Source organism: Astatotilapia calliptera, chromosome 5 (genome assembly GCF_964374335.1).
Source record: "Astatotilapia calliptera chromosome 5, fAstCal68.1, whole genome shotgun sequence".
Classification (NCBI taxonomy): Eukaryota; Metazoa; Chordata; class Actinopteri; order Cichliformes; family Cichlidae; genus Astatotilapia; species Astatotilapia calliptera.
Window position 1 is genome coordinate 11,236,451 of NC_137426.1, and position 26,050 is coordinate 11,262,500.

Below are 26,050 nucleotides of genomic sequence, written 5' to 3' on the forward strand. Positions count from 1 at the left end.
CCTGATACCTGAAAGCTCTGCCTCCCAGTCTACTTTTAGAAACTCTAGGAACCACAAGTAAACCTGTAGTCTGAAGCTAAGTGCTTTTTTGGAATAATCTAATACTGTTAATATATGACAGGGCTTGATCATGCAGAATTTAAGTTCAGGATTTAACAGTAGGCCAGTGAAGAGAAGCTAATATGGACTGTGGAAAAGGTTTAACACCATGGTCTAGTGAAACTTTTGGTTTTGCTTGTGTGTTTAACAAGAGAAGTGCATGTTTCTTTAAAAACTATAGCTAGTAAGTAAATGACAAGTTATTAACAGTGCCTACGCACATATTTGTGCGTAAATCAAGCGCATGAACAAATCAGGATTTATTAGTATGTTCATGCCTGAATTTGTTCGTACTCTAACACTCAAACAAATTTAGAGGGTTTTTGTGGCCAGGCAGGTGGTTGTGGTTCAAATATCTCACTGTTTCAGTCTGCAAATACCAAAGTGCCCTTAAGCAAGATACAGAACTCAGAATTGCTTCCCATGCATTCATCAGAGTGTGAATGTTGTGTGGGTGAATGAGACGTGGTATATAAAGTGCTTTAAGTACACAGTAAAGTAGAAAAAGAGTAGAAAAGTGTTATAGAACCAGTCCGATTGCCATTTACCACAAATGATGGCCTGGCTCTGTTAGGAAATTTCAAACACAAGTCTTTAAAATGAGTACAATATACAATATACAATCAATATAATTTTTTTTAAAAAGTACTACTAATAGTAATAGTAAATATTTTTATTATTATATCTTATTATTTCTTAGATTATTGATTGTTTTCCTAAACACCATAAGCCACCATATGTACAGAATTGCAATCAAATAAATAAAAAATATAATTGCATGTAAGCAAAACAAAATCGTAAATGTAGTCACAAGGTAGTTTTTAACCTTGTGATTTAAACCAATTCCACCACTTTCTCTACTTCATCTTGAAGGAAACGGGTATGCAGATATTAATTTATACACAAGTTGGTAAGAACAAATAGGCTGGTGCACACATTTCATAAATCCAACAGTAAATGTGTTTTGTGCTGGATAAGTACATTCCCACAAATACTATTTATTTCTATTTCTTCATTTCTTTTTTAATTCCATTGAATCTCCTGCTGTGCTCTGAGTGAACTAGATTATTGTTGCGTGCACCAAAGTGGTGCATTTTAATGGAGGAAAAGGTTAGGAGACCCTACCCCCTAATAACTAGTGTTGCCCCCTTTGGCTGATATAACTTCAGCGAGACGCCTTTTGTAGCCTTTTACCAGTCTCTGACATCAATCAGAAGAAAGTTTGCCCCACTCCTCAACACAGAATTCTCTCAGCTGTGTGATGTTTGAGGGTTTTCTTGCATGTACAGCCCGTTTCAAGTCACCCCACAGCATCTCAATAGGATTAAGATCAGGGCTTTGACTTGGCCATTCCAGGACTATGGATGTCTACTGTTCTGGTGTCCAAATAATTCAATTTTAGACTCATCTGTTCAAAGAACATTATTCCAGAAGTCATGGTCTTTGTCTACGTTCGCTCTGGCAAACTTCAGTCTGGCCTTAATGTTTCTCTTAGAGAGCCAAGGTTTCCTCCTTGCACACCTCCCATGAAAGTCAAACTTGTGTTTTTCTGATAGTAGGGCGATGCACTTTCACATCGACAGTAGCCAGAGCCTGCTGTAGTTCCCATGATGACATTTTAGGATTTTGGATGACTTCTTTGAGCATCTTGTGATCTGCTCTTGGGGAGAATTTGCTTGGACGACCAGACCTGAGCATGGTGGCAGTTGTTTCGAATGTCCTCCACTTGTAAACAATTGATGGTGGTGGAATGGCTGATGTCGAATTCTTTTGAGATCTTTTTAAATCCCTTACCAGACTCATAAGCAGCCACAGTCTTCTTTCTGAGGGCATCAGACAGCTCTTTATATCTCACCATGGCGTTCACTTCAACAGTCAGGAGCACACCAAACTAAATAGGGCAAGGCTCCTTTAAAATCCTGGTTAATGATGTACTGATCATGTGCACCTGACAAGATACACCTGTGTGTGTGATTTTAACCATTTTAAGTGGGATAATAAGTGGGGGTGTCCTAATTTATTCCTCACCAGAAATTGCATTCTTTTAAAATTACATTTCACATAAGGTTTTAGAAAGGCTTTTCTTATTTTTTAATTGTTTAGTTATATTATTTGGATCCCTCAGTATCATTCAAATTGATATTAAATATCCACATCTCCAAATATATTTTAAGTATACAGGCTTTCAAAGGGTGTCCTCATTTTCTCACATGACTGTATATTATAGTATTTTGCTGTGCAGACGAGCAGTTTTCTGCTGTAAAATCAAACTGATGTTCTCTTTGTTTGTGGATTATAGACTAAACGTGGTTTTTATATACCCAGGTGCATTTTCTGTCCCTATGACCGCAATCTGCCAGAAAGCGCCTGGTCTGTCAGTGAATCAGCAGCAAAGAGCAGAAGTCTGATATCTGAGGCCAGACCACATCTGGATTGTGTGGCCCAGTCTGAAGAATTTGGCAAACAACAGATGGAAAAATACTTGAGATAATGATTCAAGACACTGGTGCCTTGTCAGAAACTCTCTCTCTCTCTGTGTGTGTGTGTGTGTGTGTGTGTGTGTGTGTGTGTGTGTGTGTGTGTGTGTGTGTGTGTGTGTGTGTGTGTATCCAAATCAGATGGATAATCTTTGTAAAGTCAATGTGGTCTGAACTGTTGAAGATAAATACTGACAGTAGGACCTTTGTTCATTGTATTAAACCAGCGCACATATATTGTTTTCACATTTGTCCCACTGGCTCAGTGAAGTGATCTCTTAACTCTGTTAGTATTAAAAGTAGCACAGCACTTCTCTGTGGCCACCCATGTTTTGATAGTATTCACAGTGATATACAGAATCTCTGCAGTTACTCAAGGCTGTAAAAAGTGCTGAAGGTGAGAAAGATGCTGCGGATTGTCATTATTAGCTAATAATGAGTCATTTTGTATCTGTATTGAGAGCAACTTTCAGGCAGGTGAGGTTATGTGTTGGCAGCTGTACAGCAGGTTACAATACAACTGTTTCAGGCTTTTAAGTCAAGTTTAAATAAATTTGCTATGTAATATCTTGGCGTCTTCAAAACCGAGAGGTTTCTTTGTTTTCGGGGGTAACTGATGTGAAACACTGTTGGTGTTCTGCAGTCTGGGATAGATTTAAAGGACTGGATTTAAAGAAGATTACATCAGACAGACTCTTTTATGGATGTTTGTCGTGTGGAGATCCAGGCCAGCTTATTTATGAACTGTTTTTAACTTCTAGCCTCCAGTGGGGGAAACACCGTCAGGCTGTCAGTGCTGTCTGAAGTGCAGTTTAACTTGTCAGACTGATTGTGTCAGGAAATTGTGCACACTGTGTTGAGGTCATTATAGGAGCAGGAGATATTCATCAGATTTGCCTCTCAAAGACAGATTTGTTTTTTCAACAGCTGTTGCTTTAAAGGTGCAGCAACTGTTATGTCACGTGTGCATCTTTTTGTACAAAATGCATCCAGTAATTTGGAGAACTTTGCATTAATCCTGTAAATCCAAGTCATCATCGGTGATGACCCCAACCATATCCTCCCAGTATGGTTTGTTTTTTGTTTTTTCCTTCCAGATCTTACTTGATAGCAAGCTGATTGGATTTACTACCAGTGTACACAGAATATTTTATAGATTCTTCAGAAGCAGTAGGACTAAATCAGTCAAACTAGGCATTGGTCCCATTCTCCCTCTCTCTTCCTCTCTCTGTCTTTCTGGTCCTCCTCCATTATATGGCAGGGTGCTGCCATGTTTCCATCAGGTCTGTGTGGAATAACATCATCTGGAAATTTAACCCGGCTGCCGTCTAGCCCCGGGCCCCCATGGAAAACTCTGGAAATCCTTTAACTGAATGTCCCAGTTTCACTCAGACAGACCAAAACAAATACTTTTTTTTGCCATTTCTGTTATGACATACAACACATTATATAGAAGTAGGCATTTTTTTTGCAAACTACCTCTTTAGACAATATATTTCTTGTATAAGTATATTTAAATTACAATTAAGATTAATCACCAAGACAGCTTTCTAAAACCTGTTTTTACCTATATAAGTTATAATAATTTGACAACAGTCATTTAAATGGATCTGTCAGGACTCCCTTATTTGTTTAAAGGTTTATCTTGTTGAAAAAGCATATTCTCAGGGCTTTTAAGAGGTTTCCCAATTAGTTAGGTGATATATTTAGAGGGAAATGTTTGGTGTTATGAATGTATTTCATGGCAGGAGAATGTCTTACCTGAGCCTTTACAATCTGCTACAGGCTGAACCGGCCTCATAAAACAATTTTACTGCTGATTAACTTTGACATAAACAGGCTCAAAACAAATGGTAACAACTTGAAGTCTGCAAATAAAACTTGCAAACTCTCCAGCAATATCTGAACTTATAATTGTATATTTTGTCGATTTTATTCAGGTCAATATGGTGTCTAGAGCAGGGCGATATGACCCAAAATATTTATCACGATATACATTAGAAAATTTGCGATAACGATATAACTGACGATATAATTGACACTAGACAAAACACTTTACAACTCCACAACTTTATTAGTGCAAAAAAAACAAACAAAAAACATCAATGTATTTTCACTTAAACAAGCAGCTTTTATGTGCATTAAAGTATTATAAAAATGTAACAGTGCAAATGCAAATTCCTTGCTCACAGTTTAACCAAAAGGCATTTCCAGTGGAAATTGGCCGACATATCCTCAGCATAACCATATATAATATCCACAAAACTTAAAAAGAGGTTATACACACACAATACAGTAATATTATGTTGAGGCACAGTACGTATCACTCCGCGAGGCTCCTGCCTACGATAGCCGTAATGCTTCGACAATCCATCAAGCGGTGCAGCTCCGTAGCTTAGCAAAGTCGTACTAAATCATTCAACTGGTTTTCGAGCACCGTGTACCACATAAAATCGTTTCGAGGTCAGTAAACACAACCAGAAGGTCCTGAGGATGCGGGGGCTCATGCCAAATCTTTTCAGTCTCCTGAGAAAGAAGAGGCGCTGCTGCGCCTTCTTCACTGTTTTGTTTGTGTGTACTGACCACGTAAGATCCTCAGCCAGATGTACACCAAGGAACCGGAAGCTGCTCACTCTCTCCACAGCAGCGCCGTTGATGGTGATGGGGGTGTGTACTTCTCTGCACCTCCGGAAGTCCACTATCAACTCCTTTGTCTTTGCAACGTTGAGTGTGAGATGGTTGTCTTGACACCAGTTGGTCAGGGCGCTGACCTCCTCCCTGTAGGCCGTCTCATCACCATTGGTGATAAGACCCACCACTGTAGTGTCGTCCGCAAACTTCACAATGATGTTGGAGTTGTTAGTGGCCGTGCAGTCGTAGGTGTAGAGTGAGTACAGGAGAGGGCTCAGTACACACCCCTGTGGAGCACCAGTGTTCAGTGTGAATTATTAGGCAAATGAGTATTTTGTCCACATCATCTTCTTCATGCATGTTGTCTTACTCCAAGCTGTATAGGCTCGAAAGCCTACTACCAATTAAGCATATTAGGTGCTGTGCAACTCTGTAATGAGAAGGGGTGTGGTCTAATGACATCAACACCCTATATCAGGTGTGCATAATTATTAGGCAACTTCCTTTCCTTTGGCAAAATGGGTCAAAAGGACTTGACAGGCTCAGAAAAGTCAAAAATAGTGAGATATCTTGCAGAGGGATGCAGCAGTCTCAAAATTGCAAAGCTTCTGAAGCGTGATCATCGAACAATCAAGCGTTTCAGTCAAAATAGTCAACAGGGTCGCAAGAAGCGTGTGGAAAAACCAAGGCGCAAAATAACTGCCCATGAACTGAGAAAAGTCAAGCGTGCAGCTGCCAAGATGCCACTTGCCACCAGTTTGACCATATTTCAGAGCTGCAACATCACTGGAGTGCCCAAAAGCACAAGGTGTGCAATACTCAGAGACATGGCCAAGGTAAGAAAGGCTGAAAGACGACCACCACTGAACAAGACACACAAGCTGAAACGTCAAGACTGGGCCAAGAAATGTCTCAAGACTGATTTTTCTAAGGTTTTATGGACTGATGAAATGAGAGTGAGTCTTGATGGGCCAGATGGATGGGCCCGTGGCTGGATTGGTAAAGGGCAGAGAGCTCCAGTCCGACTCAGACGCCAGCAAGGTGGAGGTGGAGTACTGGTTTGGGCTGGTATCATCAAAGATGAGCTTGTGGGGCCTTTTCGGGTTGAGGATGGAGTCAAGCTCAACTCCCAGTCCTACTGCCAGTTTCTGGAAGACACCTTCTTCAAGCAGTGGTACAGGAAGAAGTCTGCATCCTTCAAGAAAAACATGATTTTCATGCAGGACAATGCTCCATCACACGCGTCCAAGTACTCCACAGCGTGGCTGGCAAGAACGGGTATAAAAGAAGAAAAACTAATGACATGGCCTCCTTGTTCACCTGATCTGAACCCCATTGAGAACCTGTGGTCCATCATCAAATGTGAGATTTACAAGGAGGGAAAACAGTACACCTCTCTGAACAGTGTCTGGGAGGCTGTGGTTGGTGCTGCACGCAATGTTGATGGTGAACAGATCAAAACACTGACAGAATCCATGGATGGCAGGCTTTTGAGTGTCCTTGCAAAGAAAGGTGGCTATATTGGTCGCTGATTTGTTTTTGTTTTGTTTTTGAATGTCAGAAATGTATATTTGTGAATGTGGAGATGTTATATTGGTGTCGCTGGTAAAAATAAATAATTGAAATGGGTATATATTTGTTTTTTGTTAAGTTGCCTAATAATTATGCACAGTAATAGTCACCTGCACACACAGATATCCCCCTAAAATAGATAAAAATAAAAACAAACTAAAAACTACTTCCAAAAACATTCAGCTTTGATATTAATGAGTTTATGGGGTTCATTGAGAACACGGTTGTTGTTCAATAATAAAATTATTCCTCAAAAATACAACTTGCCTAATAATTCTGCACTCCCTGTAATGGCAGTAATGATTTCCAATTGTTGTAACTTGCCTCATTCTCCTCATACCATCAACCAAACAAACCAACCTGACACTCTAAATAAGCTACAAAATTTTCCTGCTCCCCCTTTGACATCACTGCAACCGCTTTCCTCCACCACCACAACCAGCCATCTGTAGGCTGCTGGAGGATATTTACTCTTACATAAAATAAATTTGTATGGAGTGACTATCCTGGTTTATGACCAAATTCCTGTCAAAGCAATAACCATACCATCAAGCTTGTACTGTGTTTTAAGTGCAAACTCTCAAACAATAGCACACTAACATGCATGCACACTTTGAATCAGTATTTCCAGGATACTGTTGAGGATTGTGATAGCTTAAAAAAGTGTTCTTAATGATTTTTGCATTCTGCCTTTGTTGGCCCAGTAAGGGCGAATTGGCATACAAAAATCAAAAGGAGAGAGGTGCACAAGGTCCCTGTTTGGAATCAAACTATGAATGTTAAACTCATGTGGCATGGGCTGGAGCCATTTGGCTACTTGGTGGGGGGCTTAAATAAACTGCTTTAGTGATCTGTGCAATGTAATTTCAGGGTAGAGGAGAGCAGGGATCTTCTGCTATTCTTCAGGACCTTAAGAACTTTTTCAGACAGATGTGATGACCGAAGCAGAACTTTCCAACAATTCCAAGTAAGTGAAAACACACATGCACCAAAATGGATGGTCCGGCAAACTCGCCCTCACAAACCTAACAAATTTAACCACCTGATCTGTACGTCATGAGCTAAGAGTAGCTAATCAGACCCATACATATTGCCAGTAGGCATCCTCCTCTGCTTTTGAGCAGGCTAAGTAGGCCATTGTAGTCGGTAATAAATACAGAGAGATCATGTAGACATCTAGTGGTATTGTGAAGAAGTGCACATAGATTATCTAGTTAAAGAGCGGTTTGGTTAAATGTGAGAGAAATTTAATGGAGACATATGTCTTAAGGTTAAACTTGGTGAATGTACAAAGAATGGCTATGTGGATACCTAGGTGAATCGATATAGGTGGAAAAATGTTCCTGTTGATGATTCATCATTATGGGTCATCCTTTTTATTCTATGTGAGTTGTCTTTTTTCTGTTATCTGATTTTCAGAGAATATTTTTTATAAAGTGTAAATAGTGAAAATACAACACCTCCAAAAAGTGACACTGCAGAGATAGACAATTGAAGAGGAATGAAAAGCGTAGAATACCATGGGTTAATGCAGTAGGTGTGAAGTGGTGCGAGCATGATAATATGAGATATTAGGGTGGGACTTTGTTGAAGAGGTAGCAATGAAATATCAAATAGTACATCAAGCTGCACAAGCAATGTGGAACCTATTCTCCTGTTTACTTGGAGAATGCAAAGTTCTGCCAAGTTGGCTGAGCTGAAGGAGGATTAACCCACATTTTCCATACTGGTCTATGTGTTCCAAACTCTTATTTTGCTTTACTTGCATTTTTTCAGGTCTTGTATGGAAAAACAAATTTCCCACCATAACTGTTTTGCTGTTATGTATTCCACGCTTTTATGACACACACAGACAAAACATGTACTTGGAGGAATAAACATATAAAAATACAGAAGCAGAGGAGCTGACATACATCTCTGCACAAGAATCCTAAAGTTTTTTCTGGATAGCATTAACAAGGCAGTTTCTGTCGTACACAACAACAGGTATAATTAGCAACATACAATTTCAGTGCTAACTGGGTTTTCGGTATTGTGGATAGGTAGTTGGAAATTTCTCCACACATGCATAAACCAATATCCACATGCTGAGTTCAGCAATTTTTGTTTTGCTGTTTGTGTTTATTGTGCTAGTGGTTTGAAGTAAAAATCGACTTCTGTCTTTCCAGTACTTTATTATGACCAAGAACTTACTATCATTAGCTGGAGCATGCACACTTGTCTAATGTACAAGCTGTTACTTGCCTCGAACACAACATTGTTACTTACCCCTGGTGTTTTCTTCATCCACAGTTCTTTGTATTTGTAGTCAACTCACTGTGAACACTGATTGACGTTGATGGTTGTGCCATCGTTGCAGCTGTCACAAAAGGACTGATTGTCGTTCACTATTATCAGTATCTTCTACTATTCACTTTACTATTGTAATAAATGTGTAATGGACACATAGTAGCTGTCAGCAGCTTGAAAACACCGTTAGAGTGGGCAAAATACATATTTAACATGGTTGTGAATTTTCTAAGTAAATATAGAAATATATTCCTTATATATTCTTTTGACATGAAATTCTCACCAAAAAAATGAAACGTGTTTGTCCCTTTTAGCAGTGATATCAACAAGTAAAAACTCAAGTTCCAAACCAAAACCACTTTATATACGACACCTCTAAAACCCCTTACATAACATCATTCATGTTGTTGTAATATATAATTTATATATTGAAAACAATATTATTTTTCAAAATTAACTGGCATTTCTACAGTAAATTTCTAGTCTAACTAACCACCTAAAGTGCTTTTAAGTGAAGCTTACTCTAATATTGATTTCAAACACATTATATTAAAAAAAAGTTGAACTTTATTAGAATATCTTCAAACATAGCCATGTAACATATTCCTGTACACCACTATCTTATTCACATCAGTAATAATCTCTAAATTAATTTTAATCAATGGTAGGGAAGAGTTGGGAACAAACGTAAGACACTATAGAAGCAAGAGGAGTAACTTTCACATTACTATAATTCATAGATACATTGTTCCCCAGTTCATTTCTGCTGGAGTCTATAAATTAAGAAAACAAAGGTAAGTCACAAAATACTTAAGTCTAATGGAATAATGAAAAGTGCAATTAATCCACACAATAGCAGAACAAAACACACTTTTCACTTAGTTAACGTATTTACACAATATTCTTGTATTTCAAGAAATGTAGTTTTTAATCAGCAAAGAAAAAATATATATCTTAAAGCTACATACAGTTAACGTAAAGAGGAATGTTAACAATGATCACAGATTTGTGGCCAGTTAGGATATTTTTGTTGTTGTTGTTGTTGGGTTGTTGTTTTTTTTTTTTTTGGACATGTGACAATGTTCTATTGAAGATATAGATCTACTAGATATAGATCAGCATGCAGATATCAAGTATTCCTTTTGTATAACTAAAATTACTTCAATCCTGCTTCTTCCCTCCTGTTGTCAGGACTCTAAAATGTCAAGTAATGACTTTCTTAAAGACAAGTAAAGATAGGAACAGCTCACTAGAAAACACATGGATCAAAACAGGGTTGCATGAAGAGTCAGTTTGTGATAAATATGGATCTTCCCATACAGGAACGTGCCAGAGTCCTAGCTTAAACATACAGACCAGACAGCATGAATTATGTCAGTTATCAGCACAAGAATGTTTCGATTTGGCTTTACTAAAAATGTCTAAATATACTTTTTGTACCACAATTTTCATTCAGCTGTGACAATTTAATTGTGAAGAAACTGAATGTGAAACTTTAAAAATAAAACATTATTATAATCACTAATGCATCAATTAAACTGCACTTCAGTCATATATTGAGTGCCCTTTACTCAGAGGTAAATCTGAAAAATCTGCCTTGGGTCCATTCATTTAGATCTATTGTTTTTGATGTAGCATTTTGTTGCTAATTTTAGGTAAAACTTTGAAATGTCAGATTTTGCGTTAAAAGTCAGTTGTTTAGATGAGCAAAAACAGCAAAAATGAAGATGCTTACAGTAAATAACTTGAAATATAAATACATTTTCTTACTGCTCACAATTAGATACAGTCTACTAACAATTTGAAGACATTGGGCTGCAAGAAAGCCTCTTCGTTTGTGACAGCAGGTGTTTCTGTTGTTTCAAGGTCACAAGTAGTTTTGTTTGTTTTGGGATTTTTTTTGTTGTTGTTAAGATTGGTTCATCCATGTAGTAAATCAGCAGGTCAAAATGAAACAACAACTTGGACTGTCAGTGTAGAACTGTTAAAACTGCTGCACTCATTTATAGGATTATAGTAGTTGTAGTAGCATTTTATTACCTGTGAAAAGGGTGCTTTAAGGCTACCAGGAAAGTCCTTGTGGGATTTAAGCCTTAGAAATTGCAACAATCTAACAAATACTGCCACTTCAATGGTTATGCGTGTGCAGGTGTAAAATGTTTCAGTGCACCAAGGGTAATACACCACATTACAGTTATTTTAAAGACATAAGGGATTAAGCCAAGTATACATGACAGCCGGCTTTGACTCTGTTATTTTGATTACAGGTAGAAACACTAATTTTAAATGTGGTTAGACAAACTGGTTGTTTGAAGCATATTGAGATTAATTACACTGATGAAATTTCCTTTACTGCCCACCAGTCAGTAAAAGGCCTTTAGGTGAGTTAATGAACACCTTCAGTCCAGTCAGAGGTTTGATTTTGACCTGATACATGCTGATTGTAGGTTTGCCGAAGTAAAAACGTTGACATCTGTGGGACCAGCTCCACAAATCCAAAATACCATGGTGTCTCCCAGCTCTTTGTTGTGGGAAAACTTCCATCAGCAACAAAGGGAGTACAGTTAAATTTCAGTCTCCTCAACGGTACTTTCCAACAGGCAGTACTTTCATACAGGTGAAGTTGTCGGGGTATTTTGACAGCACCACTGGGTTGCCATCAAGGCGGACCTCATTAAGACTTGGTCGTAGGTAATAGGTGTCATTGGACCTGCAGAAGGTGTCCACATTGACCTCAGTGATGTTGTTGTTCTGGAAGAAAATAAAATAATATTGGTAGAGTCTTTTTTTACACCTCACTTTTAATAAAAATTACAGGTTTTAAATTTAATCTAGAAAAGGGTTGTACCAACGGATATGGATCTTGGAGATCAACAATGGGTAGAGTGATTCCCAAAAGTAACTAATAAAGTCATGCTGTACTTTAATTTTGGCATTCTTACATATGACCAGTACTTGCAACAGAGATCAGTCTGGATGTGAATGTAGGGGTGACCACATTGATCTGTCATCATCTCAGAATGAGAGAAAACAGAAGGAGGGCATTCTAGTCTGACTTTAAATTTGTGTCTAATATAACTGGGGTTGCAGAGACGAGTTCATTCCAAAGCTTTTGAGTCACCGAGTGTGTGTGGATGAAAGGCAAATAAGCTCTTTTTACACATATTAAAAAACATAAAGGCTGATATTCATGTACTTAATGGTCACAAGTTATGACAGGCAACAAAGCTCTCCTGCTGAAATAGCACACATTCAGTCTTTTCATGATGGTAGACAGGGAATTAACTTCCCAGCAGTGTCTCTAAGCAAACCCATGCTCAGTTGTAGGCATGGACACAAACAGCTGCAGACACCACAGACAGTCTTTCCTTTCATAGCTCTTTGAAATTTACACACATGCATAGCAAGTGCATTGTGTGCATCTTGGCAGATGTTCCTGAGTGGGCACGAAAAATTGGTTGGCATGCATCTGCATGGAGCCTCGTGCATACTAGCAAATGCTGGAACTGCACCATTCCTTTAATCCATTTGGCAGTAGTGCTGTTGCATTTGGGCCACACAGTATGCGTTTTTACTGTGGAACTCAGTACAGTAGGCCCCTATGGAGAAGTTTATCAAACCCTACTCTAGAACACAAGTTGTGTACCAATTTGATGATGTCACTGGTGACCAAAATCAATGTATTTTTATATACAATGTTAATAAAACATAGAAACCTGAAGATGTAAGATCCGAACACTCTCTGGGATGTATGGAACAGCCTCCAGCATGTTGTCGGACAGGTACAGGTTAACCAGCTTGGTGAGTTTCTGTTGGAAACAAAAAAAGATTTGGAGAAAGAAAGTTGGACTGCCAAGACACATCAACTTTAGTAGTTAGTTGTACTAACACTGTGTTGAATTGATGGTGTACTGTATATAAAGATAATACCTTGTCATAATTCTCTGGTAACATTTTGAGAAATTCAAGCATTGATATTCATCTCACCTGGAAAGTATAGTATCTTGGAGCATTTATACAATTAGGTGGTTAACAAGATTATTTACCCTTTCAGGAGCATGTAAAATATTTGCGATCACTGCTAAGGACAGTTGACATGGCTCATTGTCAGTTTGTATGTTTTAGTAAAACTTTTTAGATTTTTTATCTCCAAATCAGTCACCAGAGTTGGTTGTTTGTTCGTAGAGGTCATGATGTACCTTGAAAGCATTAGCCTTCACTCCTTTGGTTTTGAGTTTGTTGTAGTTGGCATTGAAAGATGTGAGTTTGGCAGGGAGTGCAGGAAGTTTGACCAGCTGATTCTCAGCCAGAGACAATTCCTCCAGGAGGGTTAGCTTGGAGAAGGCTCCATCTTCAATCTCGGAGATCAAATTCCCTGTCAGGTCGATCCTCTTTAAAGTCACTGTTGATAGGTGAGGGTTTTAAAAAAAAAAAAAAGAAACAAAGAAGTTGTGCTACTTTCATCAATTACAGAAAAGTGAACATGCAGTTGATACATATGACTAAAAGCTAAGTCATACAGTACAAATAATGACTTATCATGTCCCTTGGTTAGTATAGATAATAGTTGACTCTTTACAATGAAGAAGATATCTGTGCTGCAAAGGGCAAGATATGCAAACTCTGACTTACAAGGTTGAAATTTTTGCACTAGATTAATAATTTTTCCTACTGGTGGGTGATGGGATCTTTTAAATCTCCTCTCCCAGGACCCCCAAAATTTCAAATCCTACTCTTATCAACAAAATCTTCATCCTTTGTCTTAACCATTTGTCCAAGTATGGGCACTGGAGTATGTCTCAGGAGAAGGCAAGAGGCAGGGTACACCCTGGGCAGTTGATCACAGGGGCAATACATAGAGACAGACTACCATAAATTTACACTAGGACTATTAGATTAACAGATGTTTACCCCATGGAGGTCAGACATTTAAATATCTGACTTTTGTGACACAAACAACGTAAAGAATTATTAAGAACAAGCAATTATAACTTAAGAAGTATGTCTTTGGCTTGTGGGGGAAACCAGAGCACTCAAATGAAACCCATACAAGCACAGAAAATACAGTGCCCCAGCACTTAACATAATATCCTGTTGTGAATCTGTGTCCAACAACTGACTACGTCCCATTAAAAAACAAATAAATATATATATATTTTTTTTAAATTGCTGAATGTTAAGCAGAAACTTGAGTTTTGAACAGATGGATTAATCAACAAACTCTGGAGTAACCATGTTAAGACTTACCAATTTGAGCAAAGTCTTTGTTTTTGATCTTTCTTATTTTGTTGAAGCGTGCATACAGATAGGCTGTTTCTTTAGGTAGTGTGGGAATGGAGGTCATGTCTGGACTGACCTCCTCACAGTACACCGAGCCAGTCAGACACACACACAGCAGACAGGTGGGAAGGTCTGCAACACAAAGGCATCCATAAAAACCAAGGCGCCTTCAAAGTCCATATGGCCTTACTACATTTAAGCCATAAGTAATTGCTTTTTTTGCAACTAAGTGATCAATTTTAATGGTATTGTTTTTACCTAAGACAAAAACGTCCAAACCTTTTCAGTTTCAGAACCCAAACAATTCTGTCAAACCATATATTTTTTACTTGTGTAGTCTATAATGTCTTAATTTCTTTTTTCTACTTTAACCAGTAACTCTGTTTATGAGGCAAGGTAGTAAATTCTTCCTTGCTGTGTTCAAAACACAGCACTGATACATCTATCTATCTATCTATCTATCTATCTATCTATCTATCTATCTATCTATCTATCTATCTATCTATCTATCTATCTATCTATCTATCTATCTATCTATCTATCTATCTATCTATCTATCTATCTATCTCTCTCTCTCTCTCTCTCTCTCTCTCTCTCTCTCTCTCTCTCTCTCTCTCTCTCTCTATCTCTATCTCTATCTATCTCTCTCTCTAATATATACATATATAAGAGAGAGAGAGTGCGTGATGGGATCTTTTAAATCTCCTCTCCCAGGACCCCCAAAATTTCAAATCCTACTTTATCAACAAAATCTTCATCCTTTGTCTTAACCATTTGTCCAAGTATGGGCACTGGAGTATGTCTCAGGAGAAGGCAAGAGGCAGGGTACACCCTGGGCAGTTGATCACAGGGGCAATACATAGAGACAGACTACCATAAATTTACACTAGGACTATTAGATTAACAGATGTTTACCCCATGGAGGTCAGACATTTAAATATCTGACTGTTGTGACACAAACAACGTAAAGAATTATTAAGAACAAGCAATTATAACTTAAGAAGTATGTCTTTGGCTTGTGGAGGAAACCAGAGCACTCAAATGAAACCCATACAAGCACAGAAAATACAGTGCCCCAGCACTCTCTCTCTCTCTCTCTCTTACACACACACACACACACACACACACACACACACACACACATATATATATATATATATATATATATATATATATATATATATATATATATATATATGAGAGAGAGAGAGATAATATCTTTTTTTTTTGTATCTTCAGTTCCACGGTAAAGGCCTTTATTTAACCTTTATTTTTAAATGTACATTACAAATAAGTTTATCTGGGCTATACAGTTTCCATCAGTAGTCTTTAGTAGTACAAGTAGTAGTAGTAGTATTTAGCGTAGTTTATTGTAGTCACTAAAGTCTCTTTTCAATGTCAGTCCTTGGTAAACACAAGTAAGCAGCAATAATCTGTTAAGGCATTTAGTTTTATATTTAGTTTAGTTTTGTTTTCCCACAAGTGTAAATATGAAGCAGTGTCAGAAATTTAGGATATTCATCTCACAATGTGAGTGGTGTTTAAATTTTGTTCCAGGTGTCCTTTCAGGTTAGATGGACAACTTTGAACTTCTCTTACTATGCACAATAGGACTGCTGTTTTGGAGCCAAGGCCAAAGATACTGTTTTAATTCTTTTGTGTTCTTTCACATTCCAAAATCTCACAGTGTATACCCAACTTAATAGGTATTAAACCCTTACAAAAACCTAAGCTGTTTGAGATACTCAAAGGATTTATTGTTATGAACACTATGAATTGCATCAAGGTATTGTTATCCACCTCAGCATTATGGAGTTCCTTGCCAGCATGTGCTCGTGATTTCAAACAACCAAAGGCGAAAGCTTGAATGTTAACCCAGACAAAAGGACCTTGATCTGGTTCATACTCTTGGTGTAGTTCGTAATCTTGGTCCAAGGAATGTTCATTGTTCGTCGACTTTAACAATACTATGAAGGTCTAAGAAAGATCAAATCTGAGATGCATTTTCTTGTGTGTGACATTAGATGCAGGTAGAGTAGGTCTTTCTCTTACCAGCGGCATCTGCTTCCGCTGTAATTGGGTTGTCATCAGGTTCATCAGCAGGAGGCAGCGCCCTCTGCAGGAGAAAACATGGCCTGTTCATATAACGGCCAGATCATTGGCTAGAGCAAAACATCAACACTGCTAGGGTTAGGTCAGTTTGGAAAAATGCTTAAATATTACAGTATATCAAATTTGAGGTAGGAACCAAATAAATGTTATACAACACTGTAAAAGTATATGCATTGCCTTGTGCTTGGCTCAACTTGCAGCAGCTAGCTATAAGAGATTCATGAGCCTGAGCTTTTCATCAGCTGTTAGTTATACAGGGTCGCTGTGTACTTAACTTTGACATAATGAGACTGTAAACATTACAGCTGCCTGTTTTGGTAGGTTCATATTGCAAAAAGTGCAAGTAAGAAGATGAACCAGTATGTCTAGTTTCATTTACAGCTCTTTGAGGGTTTAGTAACACTGCAACACTGTAGATCAAGGAACCAGAAGCCAGAATTTTTCAACTCAGGCCAGTTATCATGGTCTACAGCAGGGGTGTCAAACTCAAATACACAGTGGGCCAAAACTCAAAACTGGAACAAAGTCGCGAGCTAACGTTAATATTCATTGAAATGTATTTAATCCTCCAGATATAAGAATGAATCTTTTCTTATGGACACAGTTCAACACCATAGTTAGCTGAGGCCAACAGGAATGTGGATATTGTGTTCTCCTTTTGCCTTTGTAGGTCTCCTTCAGGTAATCTGGCTACTCTCAGTCCAGACATTTACATGTAAGGTTAAATGGGGTAAACTGCCTGTGGATGTAAGACACATGAAGTGCTTAGAATAAAGCGCTGTATGCGTATATGGGTAAATGTAAGTTGTAGTGTAGAGAACTTTGAGCTGTCAGTAAGACAAGAAAAAAGCTATAGTAATTCCAGTCTGTTTGTGGGAATGTGGGGAATTTATTGTCCGAAGTTGCTGGCTCTGATGTATGATACTGTTCATATATGGTCAGAACTTGTCTTCTGAAGTACTCCCAGTGACTGAGATAGTGACCAACCAGGGTTTGTGAACTGAAACCTGGGTAATATTGTAGTGCTGCAACTTGAAAACTAAAGAGAATTAGGTAGGTGGGTTTTGTGCATTCTTAAGGGCATTTCATGGTGCATGGAAACCACATATTGGACAAATCCCATGATAGAAAAAAATTATGTGAGGTTTTCAAAATGAAGAAACTCCTCTTTTTGGATTTTTGGAGATTTTCTATGTGAGCATGCTTATACTAAGAACACGACCGAAGATGGAGAACTATACAGTACCTATAAAGCACAAAACTCAAATTTAAGTTATATGGACCCATATGGCTACGCAGATGAAGAAACGATATGTTAGTTTTTAGCGTTAAAAAAAGTCTAGGTATGTTTTGAGATTTGAGGCAGTGGACCTACCCTAATTTAACATAAACATAAAAGGCAATTGGAAAACCACAAATCTGGAATAATTCAAAAGGTCTTTGGCCATTTGCTGTGTGATTGTTTGAAAGTGTCTTATAAGGTGATGGAACAAAGCAATATGCTGCTGGAGGTTACTGCAAAGAAAAAAATATGCTAGCTTTCTTCATCTAGTTATACAACAAAAGAACTTGTGACATGGCTGACCGTTTTTAGTTTGAGTTATATTTCAGTCTTCTAGCTGAGTGAAGACGAAGGTGCCTCAAAAAAGCATGTTTGCAAACATTAAGCATTAGAGAAGGAAACTAGAATACTGGTACATAACTCATAAACAAATAGCATCATTATTGAATAACCTTGAGCAAAATACGGGCTCCGTTCCTACTGCTGAGTCCCTAAACCAACTGACCTGGTCTCGAGCCAGTTGAAAGAAAGAAGAGCTTTGCACATTGTGGATTAAAAAGTTAACATAATAACCTTTTGGTAAATAGCTAATTGTAGCAGCACCAATAGGTATAAGGTCTGTCACTGAAAAATGAAAAGCAGCTGGTATTCAAACTGAAGTTATGGTTCCATAGCTGTATTGTGTTGTCACACTCCACATTTGTCTCACTCTCTCTCTCCCTGTGGATTGTTTGTGGGTTTTTCTCTTCCTTCAAGTGTTTTCTGAAGGAGAAATCAGACCAGATTTTGGTTTTATTCCATCCAAATATTTCTTAAGGGGGTTAGTGTGGTTAGAACAGGGTTAATGTGGTCGACCCAGGGTTGTGTTTTGGTAAGACTCCACAGAAATGGGTTGTGTATGTGTGTTGGAGCTGTGAGCTTAATGGATTATCTGTTAGAAGAGGAGGACAGTGAAATGAAGTGCTAACAGATGCTGCCATTACCAAGTAGCAGAAAGTGGATTATCAACTAAACCATGAAGTGGATTAATTATTGCTTGTGTAATGTAGTAGAATTAATTGATTTTGAATGTGCCCAGCTATTAAGCAAACCTTCTTTCTCCCTCTTTGTAAAGCATTGCTCAAATTGCTTTTTCATTTTTCCAACCTGCTCTCAATAAAGTTTTCTGGTTTTGTCTGGTTTCACTGCAGTCTTGAAACTATGCCTCTTATTCATTAAGAATAAGAATATTATCCTTGTGCCTTTGATTTACCTCAATATGCATGCCTGGTCATTATTGGAATTATTTATCTTTGGTGTGTCAAAATAACCACCTTTTGTCATTATTTAACACTGTGACAAATGTAAAAAATGATCTTCTAAGTTAATGCTGTCAAAACAAACTTTTTAATATCTTGATTAAAAAAAATGACAAAACTTTAACAAATTAAAAAAAGGCTAGAAAAATAAAAGAAAACACCAAAAATAGTAGATATAATCCCATAAATCCATCCCAAAGAAATAATAATACAAATAATAAAGTTCTCACCCTAGCCCTCCTTGATTTTAAATAGTCACTGAAGTATCCATTCAGTTGACTGCCAGCTAGAGATCCTGGTATCAGCTGTGAGTCGTGGTCGAAAGTCCTGGCTGAGGCTGCCACCAGCCATGGCACCAGCATACAGGTGAAAAAGAGCGTCTTCATGCTGTCCAAAACAGTGTGATGCAGACACACCAGCTCGCCTTAAAGTCTGAGTTTGGGTCAGCAGCTGCTTTTTGCCACAAGCCCCTGGTTGAATGTGTCAAATGACTCTATTTAAAGGCTGAACCAGTAGCTTTCAGCAGACTCTTAAAGCAGAGTTTATAGAGCGCAGCACTTAACCCTTTCCTGACCACCCACCATCCATCTGCTGAGAGACAGACTTGGACACAGACAGGATGTACAGTGAGAAGCGCACACACCAAAATGAGGCACATATGGAAAATGATGAGAAAGAATAAAGTGTCCATTTTTCTCCTAAATGTCCCTAAGTGTGTACAGGAAAAAAATATGCAGAGAAAGCAGAAAAACCGAAAGTTGACAACCAAAGTGTGAGTGTTTTTTGTCAGAAGGAATGTCTGTGGTCTCTGCCCAGCCACTCTGTAATGACTTATAATAACCAACCTATCTTTCATTAGGCTGGATCAGTGTTTTTCTTCTTCTCCTACTATGTTATTCTCTTAGCCGTTGGTCAGACAATTCATTTAACAGCCATCAAGTAAGCACTTCTTATAGGCTGGGATTTACCAATATTCATGTTTTCTTTCTGGACAGCTCTCTCAGTAACTAATGTTTCTGGCTGGAACTGCTTTTAGTTAGTCATATCATCATTTTAAAATTATTAACAAAAAATGATCTGCTCTCTGCTGATATGAAGCCATAACAATCATCTACACAGTTCTATAGATAGAACTTACTTTTTTAATTAATGATGATTAGGGGCTGCCGAGGGACGTAACAGTCTTCTTTAAGATTCACATTAAATTTTTGGAAGAATGCTGCTTGATTCAAGCAGCCATTGCAAGTGATAGTCATGGCACTCAGTCTTGAATTAAAATCTGTGGCAGATTATGATGATGATGATGATGATGATGATGGGAAACCGTCAATGGTGGAAAAAAAGATTTTTAAAGCCTTATTAAGTCAGCAAATTATAAGTGGCTTTTGGCAGATTTGACTGATAATTCTATACATGCAGTCCTTATGTCTCCATGACCACTGAAATTAAAGGTCATTTATGTCATTCTTTAAATTAACTACCAAAATGAGTGCCCAGAGACTTGCTTCTCAAAGGACTTTAAGCATCTGCTCAGTGTTTTTTGTATTTAATTTTTTCCCCCTCTAGCATTATTGTATAATACCTAAAAGCAAATATTGGTTTACTTAAGGACTGTCTTGTCAGATCCCGTTAAGGATGTCCTGTGGGCACCTTACCCACTTTTAATCTTGTATAAGTTAGGGTGTAATGATTATTCAAATTCATGGTTCGCTTCATGCCCTAGTTGGGCCACAATTTTGGCTTTTGATGTTTCGGTCACTGTTTAAAACTTAAACTGTAATACTTATAGTGAAACCATATGACATTTGTGTGTGACATTTCCACATGTGACATTTCCAGTTGCCTGAAGCTACTGTAGAGGCTCATAGTCTAACATGTTACTGATACACTTTATGATGATTTTTTTTTTTACCTTCATTTGTTATCCTGTTTGTGAAATTACGGGAGTAATATCTGAGAAGCAATTCTTTACTTTGGATATGATGTAGCATAAACAGCTGTGCACAGACTATGTCTTCATCTCCCTTGAAGTCATTGTGCGTTTTTCATAGACTTGACTTATTGTAGAATCATTCAAGATGGTAAGCATACTAGCCTTTGATGTTATTTTATGAAGTTTTAAAGCAGTGCAAGTGTTAAAAAAGTGTTCTGTCAGAACCACTGTCCTACTGTTGCTGACCAAAGGCGCTTTAGCAGTTAAACTGAGGACTCGTGACTGGGTGAGCCTGAGCCCAGGACAGTCCCTCCAGCAGGAGCATTTGGTTTCTTTATTTCTTCCTTCCTGATGTTGGGGTGTCTTGAATGAAAATGTTGTTCAAATGTTCAAATGCTTCTCTTCTTTGAACGTTTTAGTTTGAGTCCTGCTTTCTGATGTGTAAGATTTGTGTTGGGACTTCTCATTTATATAGTTTTTGGTTGCATTTAGGTCTTAAGTTCTTGGGTACATATGTTCAAAAGTGGTGTGGGAGGACACTAGATATTATTTGTATAAAAAATTATAATATTTTTATGGTGCCTAAATGGCATTGAGGGATGTAGAGGCATTTCATTCAACAATTTAAATCACAGGCTGACTGACCAGTAGATTAAACAGACTGTTATAGCAAGGAATCATTTGTATCAAAGGTAAAGTAAAACTTCTGGTCTTGCAAGCAGTTTCCTGTAAAGACAGTCCAATACAAACCTTACCATGCAACTGTAAACAATAAAATGCTTGCAATTGATGATTAAATTTCTTGTATTTTTGCCTTAAAACCCAGTATGATTTGTATAAGTTAACTGCAGTCCATCCAAATGCATGTAATAGGTAAGCTTAGGTATGACATCAGATTTGATGTATTTGGATATTAGCTGTTGGATGGTTAATAGAGTAACATCATAGCAGCAGTCACATTTTACTTGGTCGCAAGACCATTACAACAGCTGACTTTGAACCTCTCTCACTGTTATCGATATGTTTCCCTTACATTGGTCATGTTGACATAAGAACAGCCTAATGTCACACAGAGTTCAGTTTTAGCCCTCTTGAAGACCGTATTCAGAGCAGTCTGTTGCCTGACATAACTGGGGGGGAGGGTGTGAACCATGTTTAAGGCCAAAGCACTTTGCTGTAAGACAATAAATTGACACAGGTTTAGAGTTGGTGCCTCAAGTTAAGGAGTTCAAGTATGCAAATTAATTATTTATCATTTAAAATTTTTGCTAAGCAGTAAAACTTAAGGCAAAATGTGAATGTGTTCTTGTTTTCTGGTTGATGAGAGAAAAGTGGGCACAGCAAATGCTAACATAAAACAAGGATCTATACACTCAGCATACTGGTCATATCTCAGCTGTTCATCATTTTAATCAATACACCTCTTTATTTTAGCATCGGTCGGACCTCCACAGGCTTGTGTTTTAAAAGTGTAATAAAGTACTTAATTGGCAATAAGACATCAATAAATAACAGCTAATATGGTAAACATGAAAAATGTCACAAATAAATTAAAAGCAGAATTGCTGGGAAATGAACAAAAAAGGAAAAACCTATGGGAGTATTTTCCAAAGCAGAAAGGCCAAGAGATTCTTAGTAATAAAACCAGAGAGACTCTCAGGCTATTTAACAGCTGTTGAGGTCCAGCTGTTCTTGTCAGAGAAATCACAGAAATGTTGGACTTGTCCAGAGCAGTTCTTAAGAAATTTATTTTGTGTGTGTCTGTGTGTTTTTCATAAAAAAAATATTGAAGTTAAAATGCTCTATAAAAGGCAGTACTTCTCTATAAACAAGTAAAGCTGAAGAGAAATGACTGAAGTGTAAGAGGAAAATGGTTAAATAGGAAACATCTGACCATCTCAGCCTTCAAGAGTAGAGAAAAAAGAAGGGGGCCCAGATATAAACATCCAAGGAACATGAGCCCAGACTGTTACAGGTGTGTTAGCAATTATGAACACCTTTAAACTTTTATGACTCTGGGACGAGGGCCAGCAACTAGAGAATGTTTTTACTGTCACTAATTTTCTATACCACAGTTGGGCTGTCAGGGTGTTTCACTGGTATTTCACTCCACAACAAAGGAAGTCACTGGGGAAAGCCACCCACAATAACACACTAAACGCACATTATTCCCGCCGTGTTGGGAATGTTCCTGTCACGCTCAATCTGTTTGTGAACATGAATAAACCTTTTTAAAGCCATTGAATTCTTGTGTACCACTGCAGAAACACGAACACAGAAAATAATTCCTGTGTTGATTGACCTGGTGGATGACTAAATGAAAGCGAAAGGGTTGTAAACTCAGCCTTGAGAGTTGGACAAGAGAGAAAGATTTTATTCTCTTAACTAGCAACACCATTTTTTTGAGACTGTACTGGACTTGGTCTAAGTGTCTGAAATCAAATTTAACAACAGTCACCCAGTCATGTTCTGTGCACGCTAAAGACGCCCAGTGGGGTTTTCTTGTAAACAGCCAAAGATGTTTACATCCAACATTTCTCAGAACATGTGGGGTGTATCTTCTGAGGTTTACCTAACATATTGAAAACATTTACTTCCTCATAAAACTCTGGGAAAGCAAATTTTTTAAATGGTTTGCATCGTTCACGTATGCAGCTAAATTCCCTATACTTTTGCTTACTCTTCTGAAAGCTCTCTCCATTTTTGTTCTGTCTCTATAAAACAGCTGAATTTGAATCAATTCAAATTCAAGCCAATATGTTCTGTGATCTGCTGCCATGGTTATTAGGATGGTAAATAGTTTTCCAGCTGAGAGCAAAATCTTCTAAATGCAACCACAAATATGCCTATTTGATACCTTTTTAGATCGCCGTGCAACCTTTAATTATAACAGTAGTAGTATATTAAGGCATTCTTGAATGCTGAAATGAATGGCACTGTTGCTAGGTGCATCTCTTTGTTAAATGGTAGTTGGAGCAGGATGAGTATTATGCTGCATACAATCCAGTACAGACCATACAATTTTTTTTTCTGTTTTAATAATTTATTAATTTGTATAATTCACATAACAATTTAATAGTCCCCCCCCCTTTTTTAAAAAAATCACTTTTCCAGCTTGTCCCCCCCCCCCCCCCCCCCGTGTCTTCTGCCAGCTGTGGTCAATGTGACGGTGAGCTGAGTTTTAGGGTGACAGGTGTAAGTGAGCGATAAGTAATGGCAGGCTGAGGCCAACCCAGTCAAAACAATATGCATGAGTAAATGTACTCTACACACAGACGCCCATTTCACTGAAGAGTATCTTTCGACACGGTGGACCACCTGGCTAGGCATTATGTAGCCTTGGTCTGCATGGGTCTGGCTGACTATTGACATGGTGTATTAACCCACCACTAAGATCCATGTGCTGTGGTAGTGACATAGCCACCTGCTAGCTCTGGGCTGCCGCCAGCAACTGGAAAACTGACAGTGAGGCTTTTTATTTTAGCTCTGAGACTTCTTACGTAACAAATGTTTCATGTTTTGCAAGTTAATAATTAACACAAATATACTACTTGAGTTTTCTAATTAGGCTTCTTGTCAAACTAAATAAAGATGAATCAAACTAACGTTCAGAAAATTCTCAGCCCACTCTACATCTCTACAGAGCATTTTACCTTTATATACTATATAGTTGTGATTTTACACATCTACTGATGGTTCATTCAGCTAGTGATATTATTAATAATTAATCAGAACAGTGTCTGAGATATGCATGAGTCTGTATGAGCTTATAGCATCACAACATTCCTTATGTTACCTCAAAATAATCCCAAAGAAGTTATATAGATTTACAATTTAGGAATACAAGATCAGCACTTCTGTCTTACCAGCCTTTAGTTGTACTGTGAATGTGCTACTTGTTGGTTGGAAGTAAGATTTTCTATAAAAACAGGAAGACTAGTGCTCATGCCTCAGAAGACAAACTCAAAAAATAAATGTGTATAAAATATTGATCACGATAGTACACATATACTGGTCACAAACAGTCAATTAACATGCTCTAATGATGATTAGATATCATGCCAAGATAGTATGTAATGTCTGAGCATAAATTTCCAGGACTTTGTCCATAAATATTTATGCTCTCTCCCCCTTCAAGAGCATCTTCTAGTACAATTTTCACCCTCTTACAGAACAGCTGCTATATTCAGATAGCTTTACTTTGCCTTATGAGATTAAACTTAAACTTGTGTAGAGAGCATTATCTGCTGCTAAAATGACCAACTGCTAGGTGTACTGGCTACAACCCAAAGACTAAAAAGGTATTTTCAGTTTAACTTGAAAGTGATATATCGGTCAGTTGAGTGATGAGACAAAGGCTGCCATTTTAATTATTTTTCTTGTACTTTGACTGTGAATTTGTCCCAAAAAGTAGAACTGTCATCATGGAGTCCTGAGTTATCTTAGAGAGAAGATTTATTGGAAACGACCTGAATTCTGATGCAATAAATCATGTGCTGCCATATTTAAATTTTAGTTCCCCCAAACTGGATAGATGGATGGAAGGACTGACCAATTTACTGACGCTTCAAGATATTGCTAATACTTCATATTTTTCTATGAAGGATGGTCAGTTTTGATTTTCTCACTCGTATATTTGATTGTGTAGTGCAGGGGTCAGCAACCCTGGGCACGCGTGCCACAGCTGTCACATGAAGGGTTAACTGATGGCACGACCATAGCTGGACTGGCCATTGGGCATACCGGTGATGGTGATTTTTCGTTTTCATGGGCCAATGTTTTTGTTGTTGTTGTTTTTGTAATGTATAAACAATGAAAGGTGGTGGATTGTCCAGATGCTGGCCGTTGTGTAAAAAATTGATGGTGGCTGTGGCGGAGCTTTCACAGAGGCCAGCAGGTGGATGAGGGAAAGGGGAGGCAGGAGGAGGAGCGACCCGAGGCGGCCACCGGTCCGAGTGTCAGGTGAACTTCAGGTAAGAAGTTATGACCTGCAGTTTAGTTTAAGTGGAGTTTATTTTCGATGTGTTGACTTTTTACAGTCAGTTAAAACAACTCGTACTGCGTTCTAGCTGGCATG

At 38.0% G+C, this 26,050-nt stretch overlaps 2 protein-coding genes across 3 annotated transcripts in view; one reads left to right on the forward strand and one right to left on the reverse strand.

Annotated features, from left to right (window-relative positions):
- The window catches only part of cenpp (centromere protein P), a 118,619-nt gene that overhangs the window by 5,889 nt on the left and 86,680 nt on the right, over positions 1-26,050 (forward strand). For both annotated transcript variants that reach the window (XM_026167225.2, XM_026167227.2), the window contains one exon: positions 7,650-7,746. In XM_026167225.2, coding sequence (XP_026023010.1) covers positions 7,650-7,746 — 97 coding nt within the window. The remainder of the gene's footprint in view (positions 1-7,649; positions 7,747-26,050) is intronic.
- On the reverse strand, positions 10,946-19,562 carry ogna (osteoglycin, paralog a). The gene is made up of 6 exons (XM_026167229.2): positions 19,271-19,562; positions 16,401-16,464; positions 14,316-14,480; positions 13,268-13,470; positions 12,785-12,877; positions 10,946-11,819 (listed from the first exon to the last, which is right to left on the reverse strand). Exons 1-6 carry the CDS (start codon positions 19,424-19,426, stop codon positions 11,649-11,651), a joined length of 852 nt encoding a protein of 283 aa, XP_026023014.1. The 5' UTR covers positions 19,427-19,562; the 3' UTR covers positions 10,946-11,648.

What these genes read in the sequence shown, in the direction of transcription:
- ogna (XM_026167229.2), bottom strand. Translation starts at nt 19,426, where the DNA reads ATGAAGACGCTCTTTTTCACCTGTATGCTGGTGCCATGGCTGGTGGCA. An exon ending in AGCGGAAGCAGATGCCGCTG is followed by an intron (nt 14,481 to 16,400) that starts GTAAGAGAAAGA and finishes TTTGTGTTGCAG; the next exon opens with ACCTTCCCACCTGTCTGCTG. An exon ending in CAAAGACTTTGCTCAAATTG is followed by an intron (nt 13,471 to 14,315) that starts GTAAGTCTTAAC and finishes ACCTATCAACAG; the next exon opens with TGACTTTAAAGAGGATCGAC.